This window comes from Pipistrellus hanaki, assembly GCF_964339955.1.
Source record: "Pipistrellus hanaki genome assembly, chromosome: 4".
Taxonomy (NCBI): domain Eukaryota; kingdom Metazoa; phylum Chordata; class Mammalia; order Chiroptera; family Vespertilionidae; genus Pipistrellus; species Pipistrellus hanaki.
Genome location: NC_140506.1, coordinates 83,140,704 through 83,161,221, shown reverse-complemented (window position 1 = coordinate 83,161,221; position 20,518 = coordinate 83,140,704). Strand labels below are relative to the sequence as shown.

At 41.4% G+C, this 20,518-nt stretch overlaps 2 protein-coding genes across 2 annotated transcripts in view; one reads left to right on the top strand and one right to left on the bottom strand.

Moving 5' to 3' along the window:
• Positions 1-5,329: 5,329 nt before the first annotated feature.
• Positions 5,330-17,402, bottom strand: RSL1D1 (ribosomal L1 domain containing 1). The gene is made up of 9 exons (XM_084881138.1): positions 17,199-17,402; positions 16,337-16,476; positions 13,942-14,080; positions 13,022-13,170; positions 12,569-12,670; positions 10,817-10,910; positions 10,606-10,731; positions 9,829-10,128; positions 5,330-7,805 (listed from the first exon to the last, which is right to left on the bottom strand). The coding sequence occupies exons 1-9, from the start codon at positions 17,316-17,318 to the stop codon at positions 7,482-7,484; spliced, it is 1,494 nt and encodes a 497-aa protein (XP_084737264.1). The 5' UTR covers positions 17,319-17,402; the 3' UTR covers positions 5,330-7,481.
• A 40-nt stretch (positions 17,403-17,442) lies between these two features.
• TNFRSF17 (TNF receptor superfamily member 17) overlaps positions 17,443-20,518 on the top strand; it is a 122,564-nt gene continuing 119,488 nt past the window's right edge. Inside the window, exon 1 of the mRNA XM_084881178.1 lies at positions 17,443-17,914. The gene's annotated coding sequence lies outside the window, so the exon portion shown is untranslated. The remainder of the gene's footprint in view (positions 17,915-20,518) is intronic.

The window sequence follows — 20,518 nt, the reverse complement described above, 5'->3', positions numbered from 1 at the left end:
GCGAGCCACATGCGGCTCTTTGGCCCCTTGAGTGTGGCTCTTCCACAAAATACAATGGCCTGGGCGAGTCTATTTTGAAGAAGTGGCATTAGAAGTTTAAGTTTAAAAAATCTGGCTCTCAAAACAAATTTCAATTGTTGTACTGTTGATATTTGGCTCTGTTGACTAATGAGTTTGCCGATCACTGACTTAGGGTATTCATTCTTTAGAGATTTGACCAGGTTGTTTGGAGTAGTAATAAATTGCTCCTTTTAATGTTGAGTTGTACTGCATGGTTTGCATATATCACTGTTTGTTTATCCATTCCCTCATTTATGAATATTTAGATTGCTTCCAATTTGGGGCCATTACAAATAATTTAGGTAATTAAAGAGATAGGATAAATGACGGTTTAGTCTTTTTTCATTGAAAATAAAATTTTTATAAACAATCCAATCAAAAAAAAGGGCAAAGGATCTAAATAGACATTTTTCTAAAGAGGACATAGAAAAGGCCAAGAGATATATGAAAACATGTTCAAAGTCACTAATCATCCAAGAGATGCAAATCAAAATGGCAACGAGGTACCATCTAATATCTATCAGAATGGCTATCATCAACAAATCAACAAATGGCAAGTGCTGGTGAGGATGAGGAGAAAAAGAAGCCCTCTTGCACTGTTGATGGGAATGCAGACTGCTGCAGCCACTGTGGAGAACAGTATGGAGTTTCCTCAAAAAATTAAAAATGGAACTTCCATTTGACCCAGTAATCCCACTTCTAGGAATACATCCCAAGAAAACAGAAACACCTATCAGAAAGGATATATGCACCCCTATATTCATAGCAGCACAATTTACCATAGTTAAGATTTGGAAACAGCCTCAGTGCCTACCAGCAGATGAGTGGATTAGAAAACTATGGTACATCTAACAATGGAATACTATGCGCTGAAAAAAAAAAAAAAAAAGAATTCTTACCATTTGCAACAGGGTGGATGGACCTGGAGAGCATTATGCTAAGTGAAATAAGCCACTCAGAGAAAGATAAACATCTCATGATCTCACTCATCTATGGAATATAATGAACAATATAAACTGATGAACAAAAATAGAACCAGAGACACAGAAGCATCGATATACTGTCCAATCTATGAGGGAAGGTAGGGGGTAAAAGGGTGAGAGACTAACCAAAGGACTTGTATGCATGCATCTGAGTATAACCAATGGACACAGACAATAGGGGGCTGAGAGTATGTGCTGGAGGATGGGGCGGCTGGGGAGAGGTCAATGGGGGAAAACGGAGACTCGTGTAATACTTTAAACAATAAAAAATTTAAATAATAATTTAAAAAAAAGAAAATTAAATTTTGATTATACCAGTTCTGTAGGATAAGGGATAGGAAAAGTTAACATCAGATAAATCAAAGGTTGACCAGGAACCTAGCTCCCCACTTGGCATGAACTGCTTTTAGATCCAGTTTTAAACTATATTCATTGTAGCAGAAACCGGTTTGGCTCAGTGGATAGAGCACAGAGTCGGCCTGCAGACTAAAAGGTCCTGGGTTCGATTTCAGTCAAGGGCATGTACCTCGGTTGCAGGCACATTCCCAATGGGGGGGGGGGGGGCCAAGAGGCAGCTGATCGATGATTCTCTGTCATCGATGTTTCTAACTCTCTATCCCTCTCTGTAAAAAATCAATAAAATATATATTTTAAAAAAATTACATTCATTGTGAGTTATCAAGTGTCCCAATGGTGTAATACAGAGGGCTACTTTCTGGACAACTTGAGAGTCAACATCCAAAGAAGATGGCCAGAAAATCCAGGAGGAATATATATCCTTAATTTCCTCTATTTCTTCATGAAGCCATCCATCACAAACTTCTGGATCATTTGCCAGAGAGACCAAGACTGAACTGATAAATCCCGTAGACTGGAGGTTTGCTAGAGGACATGTAATGATTCAAGATTGCACATTGCATTTTACTGGACTATCAGCATTTCGTGGTCCCCTATTTAAGATTATCATAGTAACTCAGGTATAGATAAAATGGAACACAGCCGAGACTGGTTTGGCTCAATGGATAGAGTGTTGGCTTGGGGACTGAAAGTTCCCGGGTTCGATTCCGGTCAAGGGCATGTACCTTGGTTGAGGGCACATCCCCAGTAGGGGGTGTGCAGGAGGCAGCTGATCGATTGTTCTCTCTCATCGATGTTTCTAACTCTCTATCCCTCTCTCTTCCTCTCTGTAAAAAATCAATAAAAAAAATTTTTTTTAAATGGAACACAAAGCAAAAGCTATGTTAATTCTGACACAGATATCATGGAACACATGCTAAAAGCAACATGCACTCCAGACAGAGGATAACCAGGGGACTGTGAACTCCCCAGCACAGGGTCCTGCTTCCCCTCCTCTGCCAGTGGGAGGACCTGGGTGCAGTTTGACACTAAGAGGGAAGAAGCTTCCAGGTGTTTCCCACTGATGCCCTTGCCCTTGCTCTTTCCTGAGTGAACTGAGGGGGATTTTTAAGTTCATCAGATTTGAAAAGGTCCACTTGGGAGGGGCAGAGACAGCCAGCAGATAGCTCTTGTCTTGGTTGACATTTGCAGACAGATGAGCTGCCTGCTATCTCAGGACCATGCAGGACCTCTAATTAATATGGTGAAGAGCCACAACCTCAACTGACTCAAGGGAGTCACCCCTTCCCTTTATTATTATCTCTTATTTTTCAAGGATATGACCTGTTACCAGCAAGTACTGGTGCTGGAAAGGTTTTGTTACATTTCAAAAAATATTTAAGAGGCAATGTTCTGCCTCAAGATTATGAAACCCTGTTTTGATACCTATCCTATTCATCTTAATCCATTGGGAATTTTTGTACATTGCTCAAATGGGAATCCATATTTTCCCTCAAATGAATAGGTGATTATATTAAGAAAGTGAATGACTAATGACTGGGTGACAAAGGCTTTTACAAGATGTGTTATTCTTTACTGTTAAGAAAAAATGGAAGAATTAATGGAGCTGCCAGCTCAATAAAAATAACTCAGCAAAAGATTACATAACTGCTGAAACCCGTTTGCCTCAGTGGATAGAGTGTCGGTTTTCAGACTGAAGGATCCCAGGTTCGGTTCCGGTCAAGGGCATGTACATTGGTTGCGGGTACATCCCCAGTAGGGGGTGTGTGTAGGGGGCAGCTGGATGATGATTCTCATCAATGTTTCTAGCTCTCTCTCCCTTCCTCTCTGTAAATATATTTTTTTTAAATATTATATAACCTTTGCATGTAACTTTGAAGAAGTTCAAAGAACTCAATGACACAGCTTTAATTAGAGCCTTTCTATAATAGTTTCATGTTTTGTTATGTGGACAAGATTTGCTTTTGCTTCTATAAAAATAAGAGCAATGGTCAGTGACTCTCTTTATCTGACTTAACTAGTAAAAAGAAAGGACACTTTAATAACTTCCAACACACCACAACTTATATTTATAAATGAAGTTTTCTATACCTGATTAAATGAATCTACTTAAAAACAGCCAAACAACTCTCATGATAAAATGTCAGTTACCTTTTTGCATTTCTTTTATAGGAGACAGAATCTTAATTGATTGAAATAACATTTATTCTCATTGGCAGCAGTTTTAATATAATTAATCCAATAAGGTGAATGCTTTGATTCTATAGATTTGGAAGAAATTCTTAACGTGGAAAGACTGGGGCCAAAAGCATATAGTTCTCTTGGAGGTCTATAAAAATCCTATCTAATAAAGAGGGGATATGCTAATTGAACCTCATGCCATCACAAAAGATGGTGGCACCCACAGCCAATAAGGAGGGAATATGCAAATTGGCTGCCACATCTTCAAAGATGGTGGCGCCCAGTCCCCTCAGCCCTGCTGGGGCAGCAGGCAGGCCCGGCCGCTCTGCGCACCTGCCTCTGGAGTCCCCCAATCCCCTCAGCCCCCCAGCTGCCCAGGGCCACCCAAGGCTCAGGTAACCAGGGCTGGCCAAGGCTTGTGCTGCCAGCAACAGAGGTGTGATGGGGCGTTGCCTCCTGCCCCTGAGGTCTCCTGGGCTGTGAAAGGGAGCAGGCAGGGCTGAAGGACCCCCCTACCCCTCCAGTGCATAAGTTTTCATGCACTGGACCTATAGTTTGAATAATAGAAAATAAAAGAACTGGTTTACCTACTTGCTTTTTATTTTATTTTTATTTTTTTTAATATATTTTATTGATTTTTTACAGAGAGGAAGGGAGATAGAGAGCCAGAACGTCGATGAGAAAGAAACATCGACCAGTTGCCTCTTGCACACCTCCTACCGGGGATGTGCCCACAACCAAGGTATATACCCTTGACCGGAATCAAACTCGGGACCTTTGAGTCCGCAGACCGACGCTCTACCCCTGAGCCAAACCAGTTTCAGCACCTACTTGCTTTTTAGTTGGCTGCTTCACTTGGTTTCACCAATGAATTTGATAAAGTTGTTACTAAATGGAGGCAACTTTGAGCTACCACAATTTATACTAGTGTTTCCCACCCTCCCTGAGCAAAGAACTCACTGGCTGCTTGTTAAAAAGATTCCTGCTGAAACCGGTTTGGCTCAGTGGATAGAGCGCCAGCCTGCGGATTGGGGGGCTCCCGGGTTCGACTCCAGTCAAGGGCATGTGCTTTGGTTGCGGGCACATCCCCAGTGGGGAGTGTGCAGGAGGCACATGACCAGTGTTTCTAACTCTCTATCCCTCTCCCTTCCTCTCCATAAAATTTAATAAATTTAAAAAAAAAAAAAAAAAAAAAAAAAAAAAGATTCCTAAGTCCCACCAACTTAGGTCTGCAGTGGGACCATGGCTGTGTATTTTCCAAAAGTGCCACCCTATCCCCACCCCAAGAATTTCTTAAAATCTTCTCTTTTCTTAATGAGAGACATTTAAAGGAATAAAGTGAAGGATGGCTGGCATGTGTTCATTACAAAATAATTTCATTAAGAACACCTTGGAGAATACAGACTGGAAGAAAAAAGGAATACTTATGCATAGAAGATATACTGATGGCAAATAAGCATATTCCTTATCAGTATCATCAGGGAAATGCAAAGTAACACACACCTATATGAATGGCCAACACCAAATGCTGGCGAGGATGTGGAGCAATAGGAACTCTCACTCATTGCTGTTGGGAATGCAAAATGGTAAGGCCACTTTGGAAGACAGGTTGGCAGGTTCTTACAAAACCAACATATGAGACAGTTGTTAGCTTTTTAGCCCCACAAATCATATGAGTATGTCCCATACTCATATGATTTAGTAATCATATCCTTAGTGTTTATCCAAAGCACATAAACCTGCACACAGACATTTCTAGCAGCTTTATTAATAATTGCCCAAAACGACAGACAATATTATTCTGTTTCCAGCACAAAAAAGAAATGTGCTACCAAGCCATGAGAAGAGATAGAGGAATCTTAAGTGCATATGACCAAGTGAAAGAAACAGTCTGAAAGGGCTACATACTGTGATTCTAACTATATGACATTCTGAAAAAGGCAAAACTATAGACAGTAACAATCTCAGTGGTTGCCAGGGGCTCTGAGGATGGGGTGAGAGGGATGGATAGCTGCAGTACAGGTGACTTTTTAAAGCAGTGAAAATACTCTGTATACTGTAATGGTAGGTACATATTGCTATTCATTTACGCATGTGCTTAGAATGTATAGCACTAAGCGTGAAACCTAAGGTCAGCTATGGACTTTGGCTAATAGTGATGTGTCAAGGTAAGCTCATCGGTTGTAAACTTACCTCTCTGGTTGGAGGATGTTGATGTGGGGGTAGCTGTGCATGGGCGCAGGTGGGGAAAATGGGAAATCTACCTTAATTTTGCCATAAGCCTAAAACTGCTCTAAACATTTTAAGTCTTAAAAACAAAAAACAGAAGGAAGCATTTGAGATCGTTTCCTAGCATGTCATTAGTTTGGCTCAAAGAAATTCATAAAAATTCTTTAAAAACACACACACAAACAGAACACCTACATTTAAGAATTGTCTATGTGAGCTGAAACCAGTTTGGCTCAGTGGATAGTCAGTCCGCAGACTGAAAGGTCCCAGGTTCGATTCCGGTCAAGGGCATGTATATTGGTTGCGGGCACATCCCCACTAGGGGGTGTGCAAAAGGCAGCTGGTCAATGTTTCTCTCTCATCCATGTTTTTAGCCGCCCTCTATCCCTCTCCCTTCCTCTCTGTAAAAAGTCAATAAATTAAAAAAAAAAAAAATTGCTATATGTAAAAATCACTTGGTGCTACAAAATCTTTTACTTGGCTAGAGGATGGAATTAGAAAACCTTAAACCCCCAAAGTTGTCACATAAACCACATTATCTGATTGTTTCTTTGCCCTATGCAAAACAGCACTTAGATCTTCACCTTTGAGTAAGTGAAACAAGTCTATCTGAACACCTTCCCACAGAACCTAGTCTCCATGGAAAATGTTTCCATTAAGCTACACCCCTACAACACACACTTCTATTCATTTTTAAAAGCTTTTATAAAGTCAGTGGACCTACACATTTTTTTGTATATTAGAGCCTTTCATGATTTAAAAAGTTAACATTAGTTTAATTTGTGGGGCTAAAAAGCTAACAACTGTCTCAACTTGCCAAGAACCATCTCAAGTTTTATTTTGTTTCTGAACCAGCTGATATTTGGAAGCATGTCTCATGCTGACCTTCCCATACTACAGTGAACCAATCACTTCCTACTAGCAATGTGTACCCCAACTCCTATTTACGGAAAGGCTGTGCACCTGAGAAGTCAACATATATTTAACAATCACCCAAATTTAAGTCTCCACTTCCAGGCTTCCTATCATAGAGGTGCCAAATCTAAGTAACTCTATATAGGGTGAGGAGTAACCTGGAGGAAGATTGGAAGGCTGAAGGATTTTCTTGCCTCTAGAAGGCAGGAATCAATTTGGTGCCTTTATGAATAAAACCATGTTAATTTTTCTCATTAAACATATGCTAACTGGTTTATAACCTTGGCCAACCACCACCTAAGACCCATCGAGATATACCAGCTCAGCATGATGAGCCAAGAAACTTGAGGTGTTCCATAAATTCCACAGTTGATTTGCATGTAATGAGCCCACCACTGACTTGAAGACAAGCTTCGGAAATGTTTGCACAAACTGCTGTTCTGGAGCCAGAAAAGGAAAAGGTTGACCACAGGCATTCAAGTAACAAGATACGAAATAATTTACTCAGAAGCAAATGTTACACTTTAATAAAAGCACTGTAATTTCTATTATATTAGGTAATACATAAAAAAATTTTTTTTTTTTTAAATGGATTTAAACTACTGGTTCTTACACACACGATACATCAGAGTCACTTAGAAGGTTTTAAGGCCAGGTCTCACTCATGGAAAAGGCTGTGACAGGGGTCAGGACCTGGGTATTTTTCAAAAGCTTTCCAGGCAGCTCCGATGTTTCCTCCTGGTCAAGTCACTGACTTTAGGTTGACTGGGGCACTTTGGGTCTTTGGCCCATTTTTTGGGGGGTACGAGCTTTTTTTGCAGATTTATTAGCTGTAGTGAAGAACTTGGCCTCTGGCTTTTTGGGCGTCTGTTTTGGGTCTTTTTTCCCCAAAGAAGAGTTTCTTTGCTTCTCCACTTCCTCTTTGACTCGTGGCTTCTTCCCTGGGCCTTTACCTGGGGTCTTGGGCTCTGGTGCTTTCGGCATCTCCAAAGCTGGACAGGCCTTTCTCTTCTTCCCACGAGGTGGGTTGGAACCTGGACTCTTTACTGGAGACTTCTCTCCTGTGGCATGTTTTTGCACCTAAATAAAAGAACAAAGTTAGATCTGGAGAAAGCCAAGTGACAATATGACTCTAAGAGTTACTCTTTTGAAACCCAAAGGTACACCTCGGCATGATGAAATGATGAAAGGCAGCTGTATTCCATTAGTCATATTATGCTAGTAAAGAAGATCCTGGCGGTATTCTGGTCCAATCAAAAGACAACCATCTTTCCCAATGGCTGAGTGTAGGGCCTCCTGGAAGCACCTTCCGGGAGCATAGTAGAGAAACATGTGACCCAATCCTGACTCTTGGTCACCTTCAGCTGTGAATTCCTTGCACATGGGTTAGGACATGAGGTTCCAGAACTGTGTGTGTAAAAACCAACTGGGCTGCCTGTTAGAAAACCCAGTTTGATTCAAGGCTCCCTGGGGCAATGTGTTACAGGCCAGGAATCCTGAATTTTCTAAGCACCCCAGACAACTGCTGAATATACAAGAACATTCTAGCAATGGGCTGTCTAATATAGAAGTAGGTTATGTAAACAAAAAACAAAAACCCCAACCACCAACAAAACTGTTTCCAATAGATTATGGAAAATCTGAAAAAACATCAAGATGCAAAAAAACTCACTAATAACCATCACACAATGTTTACTATTCTTATCTTTCCTCCACCCTATGTAATAAAGTGGAAATATGCTAATTGACCCTCACACTGTCCCAAAATTGGCGGCACCCTCAGCCAGAGGGAATATGCTAACTACTGCCCCGCCCTCAAAGATGGCAACACTCACAGCTAATAAGGAGGAAATATGATAATCACCACCACGCCCTCAAAGATGGTGGCCCCCCATAGCCACAAGATGGCAGTGCTTGGCCAGTACCAACAAATGGAGCAACAAGTATTGGAGAGATTGTGGAAAAAGGGAACCCTCATTCAGTGCTGGTGAAAATGTAGACCAGTACAACCACTATGGAAAGCAGTCTGGTGATTCCTCAAAAAATTAAAAATAGAGCTACCATACCAACAATCCCACTCCTGGGTATATACTAGAAAAATTCAAAATCATTTCTATGCAAAGATATATGCACCCCTATGTTCACTGCATCATTATTCATGGTGGCCAAGAGTTGGAAACAGCCAAAGTGCCCTATGATAGAGGACTGGCTAAAGAAGATGTGGTACATGTAGTGTACTTCCAGTACACCATGGAGTACTACATGGCCATAAGAAAGGATGAAACAGTGTCATTTACAACATGGATGGATCTTGAGAACATTATGTGAAGTGAAATAAGTCAAACAGAAAAAGCTAAGAACTATAGGATTTAACTCATATGTGGAATATAAAACTGAAACATATGAACACAAACAGCAGTGTGGTGGTTGCCAGAGGGGGTAGGGGGAAAAAAGGTTCCTAATATGAGGTGTTCATATTGACTAATGTCAACACCAATAAAATTTTAAAAATTAAAGTCACTTTGGAGGGGAAAAAAAATTAGTCTGCTATATTTGGTCAAATATTTAATTAACTCAACCCTAATACCTTGGCAGAACCAACCAAATGTTATTATGAGACTTAAAAGGCCTTTGGGGGCCGGAAATTCCCCACCCATTTTAAAGGATCCACTGCCTCCATTCACCTCTGGAAAAGCTCTCTGACCCTCCTCTTCTACTAGTTTAGGTTGGGTGTCTATTATATGTCCAAAAACCCTCAATTTCCTCTTTTGTGGAAAAAAAATAAAAACTCCAAGTATTATTCCCTTTTCCCAATTTTTTTATTAGTATTTTCTAAGAACTGTTAACTCTTACCAAACATTATTTCAAATAATTTTACAAAAACTATTGGTCTACCAAAAGGTCTATAATTCATGGTAACCATCTCCTGGGTCCTTAGAGTTAATCCTAGTATTTTTCTCTTTTAGTTCAAAATCTTTGGTAGAACACGTTTCCCTAAAAACAGTGTGCCTCCCATCTTACATTCACCACTCAGCAGTGCCTGCAGGACACACAGTGACCACTGAATCAATCCACTGTGAATATTAAACATTAGCAAGCATACCTCTACTTTTCCTTTGGCAGGAGTTTCTCCTATTGGGACCAGTAATGGAATTTCTTCTTCAGATTCAACTGGCACTTTATTTTGGGCTTTGATTTTGCAGGTCTCTTTCTTCTCAGGCTGAGGGGTCTCTTTCTTCTGGGGTCCAGGGCCCTTCACTGGAGAACCACGAGTTTTTGGGGCCGTCTCCTCTTTAGGTAGGGCTGATGTAGACTTTCTGCCCTGTTTCGTAGGCTTTCTGTTTCTTTTCTTTTCCGCTTGTTTCTTTCTATGTTCTTTTTGTTTTTGTAATTTCTTTGCTTCCTACCAAAAAAAAAAATGTAATTTTTGTAAGAGATATTTTCCAACTAAGGCCAATGTTCTAACCCTGAGCTCTGGGTAGGGCTCTTTCTTTTGCAATAGTATCTATTAGCACCAAAACCTTACAAACCAAAAACAAGAGGTACGTGTTAGCCTGATAGAATCTTAAATTTTGCCCATAAACACAAATGAACTAAATTTTGGGTTTCTTCTCTCTTAGCTCCTCTTGCCAATAAATAGGCCCTTTAAAAACCTAATTAGACCTTTGAAGAGAAATTAAAACACCTACCTTATCATACATGTATGTCCTACTGTACTTTATAAACTAATCTCATAGGTAAAGAGGGAACAATGAACATAAAACCAGTCACTAGAAAACTACTGCAAGACAAAAGCCAGGCAGAATGACAACCTAATTCTCTCTTCTGGGCAGCATTTACATCCTTGACTAGTCTACCCAGTACTTAAAGTTCTACTTACTTGTTTCTTCAGACTAGAAATGTTCACTCCTTTAGCTTCATCCCAACTGCTGACAAATGAAGAAAAGATAGGAAGGGCAACTGATCTCTCAGTTTTCACGTACAAGAGTTTCACACTCTCCCACTTCTGAAACAAACACAAAAAGAGTAATATAACATATGCTTTGTGTCTTTTAAATGAACGATCAATTGATGCATCTGCAAGACCATACCTCTGGCAATTTCTGTGAAAGCTTTTCCGTGACAGCAACAATGTTTTCGATGATGTGCTGAACCTGCATTCCAGTGTGACCAACGCGGATAGTGCTGAAATTTAAGAGTTTCAGACAAAAAAGATTTTAAAAAATAATTCTTCAAAATAAGGCATAGGCAGGTATGTGAGAAATAGAAATATACAGGTTCAGGAATCAATTCATGGCTTTTTCGAGGACAATTACCTCTAGTAGTGACTGTTTTGAAAGGAAATACTCCTGGAAGGGTTGCTTGCTTTGTTGATTTTAGAGTTCCACGGCCCTAACCCAGCTGCCTAAAACCAAGAGCTCTCCTCCCCACTACAGTATCAGTTTTCTGGCCAAGAGCAAGACCATGCCTTCATTTGAAAGAGTGCAGACGTAAGCCAAGTGGAAAGCCCAGAAGTGCCGGGTACTCAGCCACTGAGTCCCTTTCCCTGCCAGTCCCCATCCTCCCTACCATGGGAGCCAATAGGGAGGCGTCTCAGAAGCAGGATGAGACAGGGGCTGGTGCCCCCACTTCCCTCCAGCCAAAAGAAGGGGCTTTGATCACTCTCTCTGTCTGCTGCCACCTTCCTACAAGCATATTCTTGGCCTTACAGATGGAAAAATAGTAAGGAAGGAGGGGGAGAGGAGGGAGAAAGAGGAAGGAGGGTGGATGAAGAAGGGGAGGGTGGGAAGGAAGATAGAAAATAACTGTGTTAGGGAAGGGTAAGAACGGAGATAAAAGAATGATTGTTTTTGTATTATTTTTATTAGCTGTCCACAATGTTTCTTAAGCTCTGGATTTGGCTTGGGAAAACCTGAGAGGCAGATTTCTACTCCTTTATCTGGATGCATGGTGCTGTCCCCTTTTCATAGCTACTCATTAATCCCCTGAACCAGGCCTCAGACCTTCTAGCTAACTGCTTGCCATAAGCCACTACTCATGGCCTGATGAACAACTCTTCTCAGTTACCTAATGATACTCAAGTAAAGGACTTCTCACCTGAAAGCAGAGGGCAACACCAGAACTCACATGTTTTGCCCAAATTCCATTCTGCCCTCCCTGGAAACACTCTGCCAAGGACTGCCCTCCCTGGCATGTGGTCAAGAAACCCTGATGGTCCTATTTCACCCTGTGACCACTAGCTACACATGGGCTCCTGGGCATCTTTGGGAGAAAGGATCATACTCCACAGCTCTACAATACTGGCAGCGGCCCATCCCACACCACAGATGCCCAAATCAGCAGACTAAGTATTTTATGAAATGATTTTGAATATGTTTAAACCAAGACCGAGGTAGATCTTCACATTAAAGGATAATATGATGCTGGTCAACATGAACGCCCAGAACTACATGGATGTTTTCTAAGCATTAATCTTATTCTCTCTGCTATCCTTAACCTAGAGGTGCCCTATCCAATATGGTAAGCATTAGTCACTAGCCACACATTAGTGTCTATTTAAATTAATTAAAATCAAGTAAAATTATAAATTTGGTTCATCAGCTATAGTACCCACAATGCAAGTGCTCACAACCACATACGGCTAATGACTCCTATAGGAGACCATCTCCATCTCTGTAGAAAGTTCTATGGGATAGCACTGTTCTAGAGAACTGAATATGTCTAAGGAATGGATTTTAGTTTTAATAGAACGACCTGGTTTCATTAGCACTATCTTATAAAACCTTAAAAACGTTTATAAAATCATTAAGTATAAGATTAAATACATATATACATTTACCTACCTGCAAGAACCACTTTTAGAGATGTTTAAGACAGTCCCACCTATTGATGTGTTGATCTCTTTGGAAAGATTCTTGGCTTTAAGATTTACAGGTATTGGAACTCTGTAACGACACAGACATTTAGAGCACGCACAATGCATATACACCTATAAATTCTTCTTTTTTTAAAATTTTCAATCCTTTCTTTACAGATTACCTAAGACCTTTTTTTTAAATTGATTTTTTTACAGAGAGGAAGGGAGAGAGATAGAGCGTTAGAAACATCCATCAGCTGCCTCCTGCACACCCCCTACTGAGGATGTCCCCACAACCAAGGTACATGCCATTGACTGGAATCAAACCTGGGACCTTTCAGTCCGCAGACTGACGCTCTACCACTGAGCAAAACTGGTGGATAGGGCTATACTTATAAATTCTGTACTGCTCAAGTCCAGTCATTGATCAGAAACTTACTTCTTTCTCTTATAGAAATGTCTTCCGAGGTGTGAGGGTAAGAGCCGTCGGATTCTTGCATCAGAAAGGAACAAGTTGAAACTACCCAGGAGGCGGAGCTTGGCCTCATAGGCTTTATACTCCGTTTTTAAAGTTCGGAAGGGAATAATCTAGAAAACAAAGAGCACAATACTCAAGCAACAATTTGTATTCAGATTTTAAAATGTTCTGGAGCCAGTTTAGTGAACACTTGAGTGTCTAAAATGGACCAGACAATATGCTAAATGCCACGAACATGGAAACAAATGAGATGGGACAACCTCAGCTAAAGAAATGACACCAACAACTGTCAAACAGGATGAGAAATGCCACATCAGAGGCAAACACAGAATGCTCCAGAAGTTCAGAGTAAATGACCTAATAGAGCAACTGTTTGTAAAATCTTCAAGGAAGCTACTAGTGTACACAGTGAGCTTGTGGATCAACAAACCTGGACAGCTGAGCCATCAGATGAAAAATGGAATATGTCCTACCTAAAGCCAAGGAGAACTATGTTAAAAAGAAAAAGTTAAAATTAAAAATTAAATTCTTAGGAGAGGAGAGAAATACTAGGTGATACAGCAATGTATTACTTTTCGCTTCAAGTGAATCAAAACTTTTTAAAAAATATATTTTATTAATTTTTTTTACAGAGCAGAAGAGAGAGAGAAAGAGAGATAAAGAAGGAGAGAGAAAGAAAGAGAGAGAAGGAGAGAACCATCCAGCTGCCTCCTGCACACCCCCCACTGGGGATGCGCCCTCAACCAAGGTACATGCCCTTAACTAGATTCGAACCTGGGACCCTTCAGTCCGCAGGCTGAAGGTCTATCCACTGAGCCAAACCGGTTTCGGCATGAATCAAAACTTTTTAATTATCTTGAAAATATTAACCTGCTCCCTACCTGAGAAATGGTTTTTATTCCATGCTTTTTTAGAAGCTTCTTATAAAATTGTTCCGTCTTTTCAGGTGTTACATTGGGTTCGTCCTTAGTAAATAAACAGACATCTGCTAAATCTGACCGAATACCATGAGGCAAGGACCTGCAAAATACAGAAGGAACCACAGAATAAAGCATTATTATACAAAGAATGTGTTTATACTCCATAGAATATACAATCAATTTACTGTCATTTCAGGAAACTTCAAACAATTTAAGCAAACTATATATAGGTGCTTCCCCCAAATGTGAATAATTATAAAGGCAGTATTTATTAAAATAAATTTAATTTTCAAAATTGAGCTATCAGCTGTTAAAGTGTATATATGTTCTTTATATTGAGAACATTTAAAAAATGTCTGATTTTCGCCAAGACCGGTTTGGCTCAGTGGATAGAGCGTCGGCCTGCGGACTGAAAGGTCCCGGGTTCAATTCTGGTCAAGGGCATGTACCTTGGTTGTGGGCACATCCCCAGTAGAAGGTGTGCAAGAGGCAGCTAATCGATGATTCTCTCTCATCGATGTTTCTAATTCTCTATCCCTCTCTCTTCCTCTCTGTGAAATATCAATAAAATATATTTTTAAAAATGTCTGATTTTCAATGGCACAGAAGAGATTTAAGATGGAAGTCACCACAAATACACATAGGTAAATATCAATTAATATTTGGAACATAATAAGAGTTCAAATACAAAGACACTCAGAATAGTGCATATATAACTATTATTTCACATGTTACTATATGTGTACACATCCTATAATGTGCTAGAATCGATTTCCAACAAGGCAGATCTGACTTAGAACCTTACCTTGGAGAAAACTCTGGGCTCCATAAACACAGAGCTCTTAAGAACTGAAAAGAAAATATGGAGCAAACCAAAGGGACCAAGAGACATGCCATGATTACTAGGTTGAGTCTTAAAAAGAAAAAAAGATTTAATGCACTTTCTAGGCCTATATGTTCTAAGGAAACATTTCCTTTGTTTAAGATGATAGTAATACACATAGTAGCATGACCTGCCAAACGATGTGGGAAGAGCTGTGACGCTGGTAAGTGGCAGAAATCACCAAAAAGGTGAACAGCTGGCGAAAATATTCTGGAGAAAGCAAGAGGGCTTTCCAGAAGGGAAAACTGCCTGAGCAAAGGTGTGGAATACAGAATGCAGGAGTGATACATAAAGCAATAACTAAGGGAAGCTGGCTGAGGCAGGTTTGTAAAATTACTTATTGAAAGGTTTGAGGACCAAAAGGGTCTTTCCAATTTGTAATAATTCTTGGTCCCTCCTTCCGCCCCCCCCCCCCCTCCGAAAAGAAACTAACTACCTTATACACTGATTTACTTTTTTTTATTTTTTTTAACCTTTTCTTATATTTTATTAGCTTACAGATTCTGTCAGTATGTCTCACATATATATTATATATATTTATATATCAGTACAATGCCTCTCTCTAGGGGACCCCCCAGAGGCTTAAGAAGCCCCTCAAGAATGGAGTCCCTATACACTGATTTAGCATAGCTGGCTAAAGGAAATATACTCAGGAAATGAGGGACTCCACGGAAAGACAGTGTTATCAGATAGAACACCCAGTTACATTTTAATTATTTTTTAAATACGTCCCAAGTATTACATGGGACTTACTCATACTAAAAAATTACTTGTGTTTTTATTTATTAAATCTGGCAATTGCAGAGGTGCATCTCTGACCTAAAAGTCCTAGCAATAAGAATGTGTAATTGCCATTGGTTTCTTTAAGGAGTTCACTGCCAAGTTTTAAATAGTGTCTGTATAAAGAAGCGAGTTCAGCCTGGCTGGTGTTGCTCAGTGGTTGAGCGTTGACCCATACACTGGGAGGTCACTGGTTTGATTCCCAATCAGGGTACATGGCAGGGTACAAGGGGCTGCTGATCAATGTTGATGTTCTCTCCCATTGATGTTTCTCTCTTTCCAAAAACAATAAAAACATAGTTTAAAAGAAGCGAGTCTGGGATCTCAGGGGTTTTAGCTTGAAAGTAGTTTGACATGAAAAGATGACAGGTTCTATTAAAGTATAAAAGCTGTTTAATTTATTCTAACTTTTATTCTCTCAAAAAAACCCCCCACAAAAAACAGGTTTGTATTCAATAGAATGGCTTTGGTTAATTGTCCACCAAGTCCCAAGAAAACTGGTGAAATTTCTAAAAAAAAAAAAATGTAAGCTTGTCTGAATTCCTCTGTGTTTTTTTGTAAGGTACAACTATTTATATCAACTCAGATTTTTATTTTGAGTTTACAAAGTTTACACTAGAAATTAGATCACGACTGTTAACGCTACACAGAACTGACTGATTAAAACAGCTAAGGCAGAAAACCAGAACTTACAATCTGACCCTTAGTTCTTTACTTGGGATTTTCCACAATATCACCATTAAAAAGAAATTTTCGTTCTCATTCAAAAGCAATCCATTCGCGTTTTTCCTGGACTTGGAATGTGTCAACAGAGCTTCCACTGCCTTTTTGGCCTGCAAAATGAAGATAAACAGATTAAATCTCAATCCAATTTAGCATTTGCCCTCTTCCTTACTACTGCTTTTACCTTTTTTTTCTGCCCTATTTCTAGTTTAACAGGCAATCTCCAAAACCATTAACTATTAGGATCCTACTATTTGCAGTCACAGGAATATAAAACTCTTATCAGAATCACCTTAATGTATCCATTCGTCCGGGAAAAAAAAAGGGGGGGGGGGGGAACCAGACGGAACATGCTTCCCCTGCCCGCGATGTTCAATGAAGGCCGTAACCCCAGTAAACGCGCACCACACCGCAACTAGCATTGAGTGAGCGCTTACTGTATGCCAGGCCCTTGGCTACAGCGCTTTGCGCGCCTCACCTCCTCTAACCCCGGAGAGCGGAGGGCAGCAGAGGTAACCGAGGCTTACAAAATTAAACCACGTGGCCACAGTCAAACGTGGGGAAGTAGAACCAGGTACACTGCGCTCAAGAATCCCAAGCTAGACCTGCATTCTAACTCAAGAGCGCCAGGCCGCGCAGGGTTGGGGTAAGCGAGCACCTACTCGTGCGCATAAGAGAGCGGGCAGGCTGAGAGTGAACCTTCAAACCGCGAATCAGAGACCCTCAAATCTTCGGGAGAATCGAAGGAAGCGCGAGCCCGTCTCCCGCACCCCCGCGCATCACCGGGCCAAGGCCGTCTCGCTTCCCAATCCCCCTCCCAGAGGCCTCTCACCTGTTTTTTATCCAGCTGCCCCACGGCAGCCGGGGTTGCTTCCGTGGAGGCTGGAGTTGCTGCGGTGGAGGCTGGCGTTGCGGTGGAGGCTGCGGGCGGGGATAAAACGGAGGCCTCCATTTTTTTTCTCGCCGCGTGCGAACTCGCAAGCGGAACCCGCACGACTGGCTCCTCCCGCGCCTGCGCGAGCCCAGGCCTGCAGCCGGAAGTTAGGGAGCGTGGGGGCGTGTCCTTGCGTCACTTCCGGGCGTCGCGCCGGAGAGGTTTGGCGGGCGCGAGCAAACTGTGAGTGTGGCTCCGCCTGCAGTCGGAGTGTCTGAGGTGACAACTCCCCGTGTTTCCGTGAGGCTTGGGGAGCAACCTGGCGACATTTTGGCCTCTCTCCTTTCACAAAAGACATCGAGCAAGCTCCGGGAGGCGGGAGAGGAGGCCTGTCCATGCACCCAGCGAGGCCACCCGCTCTCCGTGGACCCCGCCTTTGGGCAGGCCCCGAGGGGCGTGAGGAGAGCGGGGAGTTCTGGCCCCACCACCCACCTGTCTGTCTGGTGACTTTGGGGGGAACCACTGACGCTGCCCAGCCAGCCTCCTCCAACGCGAAGGCCGCGGGAACCTCCCCACCGCTGGCGAGAATTCCGTGGAATCAGGCGCGGGAAACACCACGCGCGTCGTTAAACGGTGGGGGGCCCCGAGCGAGGAGCCAGAGCCTGAGGTGGGAGGTAAGCATACAAACCTGAGCGTGCAGGCTGGAATCCGGCGGAAAGCCTCCCTCCTGCCTCACTTCCCCAGAAGGGACCACTGTCACTTGGAACCTTCCAAGGGTATTCAAGGCATGTTTACGAAATAGTTATAATTTCTCTCTCTGGATACGGCTGGTATCATTTTTTTCTCTCTGTGTGTGGCTGGGTTTAAAAACAAAACAAAACAAATGGTAGCCAACTATACTTATTAGTCTGTACGTTGACTTTTTCTCTTTCTCTCTTTTTGCATTGATGTGAGAGACACATTGACTGGCTGTCTCCTGCGCGCGCCCCTAGAGCGAACAGGCAACCCAGACCCGGGTAGTGAGTTGCCCTTGACCTGGAAGACCCCGCGACGCTTTGGTGCGCGCAGCTACGCTCTAACCACTGGGAACACGGGCCTGCGCGGTTTTTCTCTCAATGTATCTTGGAGGTTGCTCTACCTCAACTGTTTTAACTCGGAATCTCCTTCCTGCATGTAGATAAAACAATAGTTTATTTGGGAGCTTTTCTTCGTTTTGTTTTGTTTTTTCTTTCTTTGTGTTTTTGTTTTAGGAGCTTTTTCAATGGACCTTCAGGATGGTTGTAGTCTTTTTGGAACCAGCTATGGAAATCTTTGAGAGACAAGGAATGAGAGGAGACTTAACCTATCAGTTGTTTTCCCCCAAAATGCTTCTTGCACATTGCCAAAGGTGGAGGAATGGGTATTCTGCTGATCTCTAATAATGACTTTGTCTTTGATCAGTTTTTTTTTTCTTTGATCAGTTTAAGAAGAAATTTTCTTAAATCTCTGTTGCTTACTCTCACGTATCTATTCTAGAATCTAGTATAAGGTGAAACTAGTTTTAGCACAAGATTATGAATTGTTACGTTCGGCTTCATTTATCATTTTTTCTAGTATGTGTTAAGAGCATTAGGAACTGTCAGATGTGTCACCTGAGTTCAAGTTTGAGAACCAGACTGGTAGGCCAAGGGAATGGTATGAATTCAGGAGAAGGTGCATGGCGATGTATGGTAGTAAGTGGCTAGACCAAGAATGTGCAGAGGGGAGGAATGGGAGATGAGGCTAGAAGAGTAGGTTAAGGAATTGATTATCTAGCTAAGGGTTTATACTTTGGAGAAATCGTACAAAGTTTTTGAACTGGTGCTAAGAAAAGGTGTGATGAACTGGGCTTTAGGAAGGTTAATAATTTGGATGTGGTATTGTGGTTTAAAACATGTCATGCTCACAGATTCTTTGATACTGAGTACGGGCTGGACTTAATGACTTGCTTCTATCAAATAGATTATAGCAAAAGGATGTCACTTCTGAGATTAAGTTATAAAGACTATAGTTTCTTCCCTGAGTGTTCTTCTTCCCTCCATCTCCTACTCTCTCTTGACTTCATATTACTTGCTCTAAGTGAAATCAGCTAACATGTCTTAAGGCTACTCAAGCAGTTTGCCAGCAACACGTGAGTGAGCTTGGAAGTGGATCCTTCCTCAATCAAACCTTGAGATAACTGCAAAGTTTTGAGAAACCCTGAGCCAGACCATTTAGCTGTGTTGCTTCCAAAAAAAAAAAAAAGTGTCATTGTAACTGCAGAATCAGTTCAGACATGCTCTGTCCTATTTCTAACAAGATATTGAGTTGCTTTTCAGAGACACAGACCAAAACCACAAGTCATGCAGCTGAAGCATGTTCAAAGGAGACAATTTGACCTCCAGTTGCACCCAGAACCAGAGCCGCCCTTCCCCCCATCTTCCAGAACAAAATGACTGGGACATGACCAAAACTTGAACACTGGAACCCTTTCAGAAGCAAAGGGTCAGTTGTCCCAGGAAGATCTGGTGCTGAAGCCCCTTTCCATATCTTTCCATAAATGGCCAAGGTCCAAAGCTCTTCAATCAAAACTTGCCCTGCCAGTGCTTTTATATACCAGTCTTTTTTCTCCTAACCTCTTAAAACTTACCTGGGTTAAAAGATATTTGAGCCTTGTTTTCCGTCTCCTTGCTTATGATTTCATAATAAAACCTTTTCTCAAAGCCAATGTCATAATAATTGGCTTCTGTATGCAATGGGCAGCCAGTCCTTGTTTAGCAACAAGATAAAGTTTTTTAAGCCATTGAGTTTGGGGTGATTTGTTATCCCTCAACAGATAATAGAAATTTGCAGACCTCCATCTTGAAACTCATCAACTGTTGATATAGAAGTTCTATTAGAACTTCACACTCAGCAACGCCCCACTATCTTGCCTTCAAACCTGCTCCTTCTGTTTTCTCTGTCATTGGCACCCACAACAGCCTAGTTGCCCAGAATATGGGAGTTATTGTTTTTCATTCCCCCAAATATAGTCAATAACAAAATCTTGTTTATTCCTTTTAAATATCTCTTGGATTTATCCAATTATTTTTATCCCTTCTACGTGGTAGTACAGGGTATCATTTTTTCCCTAAAGGTAGTTTTGCCCTACCTCCAGTTTTGCATCTTGTCCATTCTGTCCTTCAGTTGGAATGATCTTTGTAACATTCAAAGTCATAAACAGTGCTAGTAAAGGAATACTACAGATATTTTAGAGCCAATGGTGATAAAGGAAAATTAAA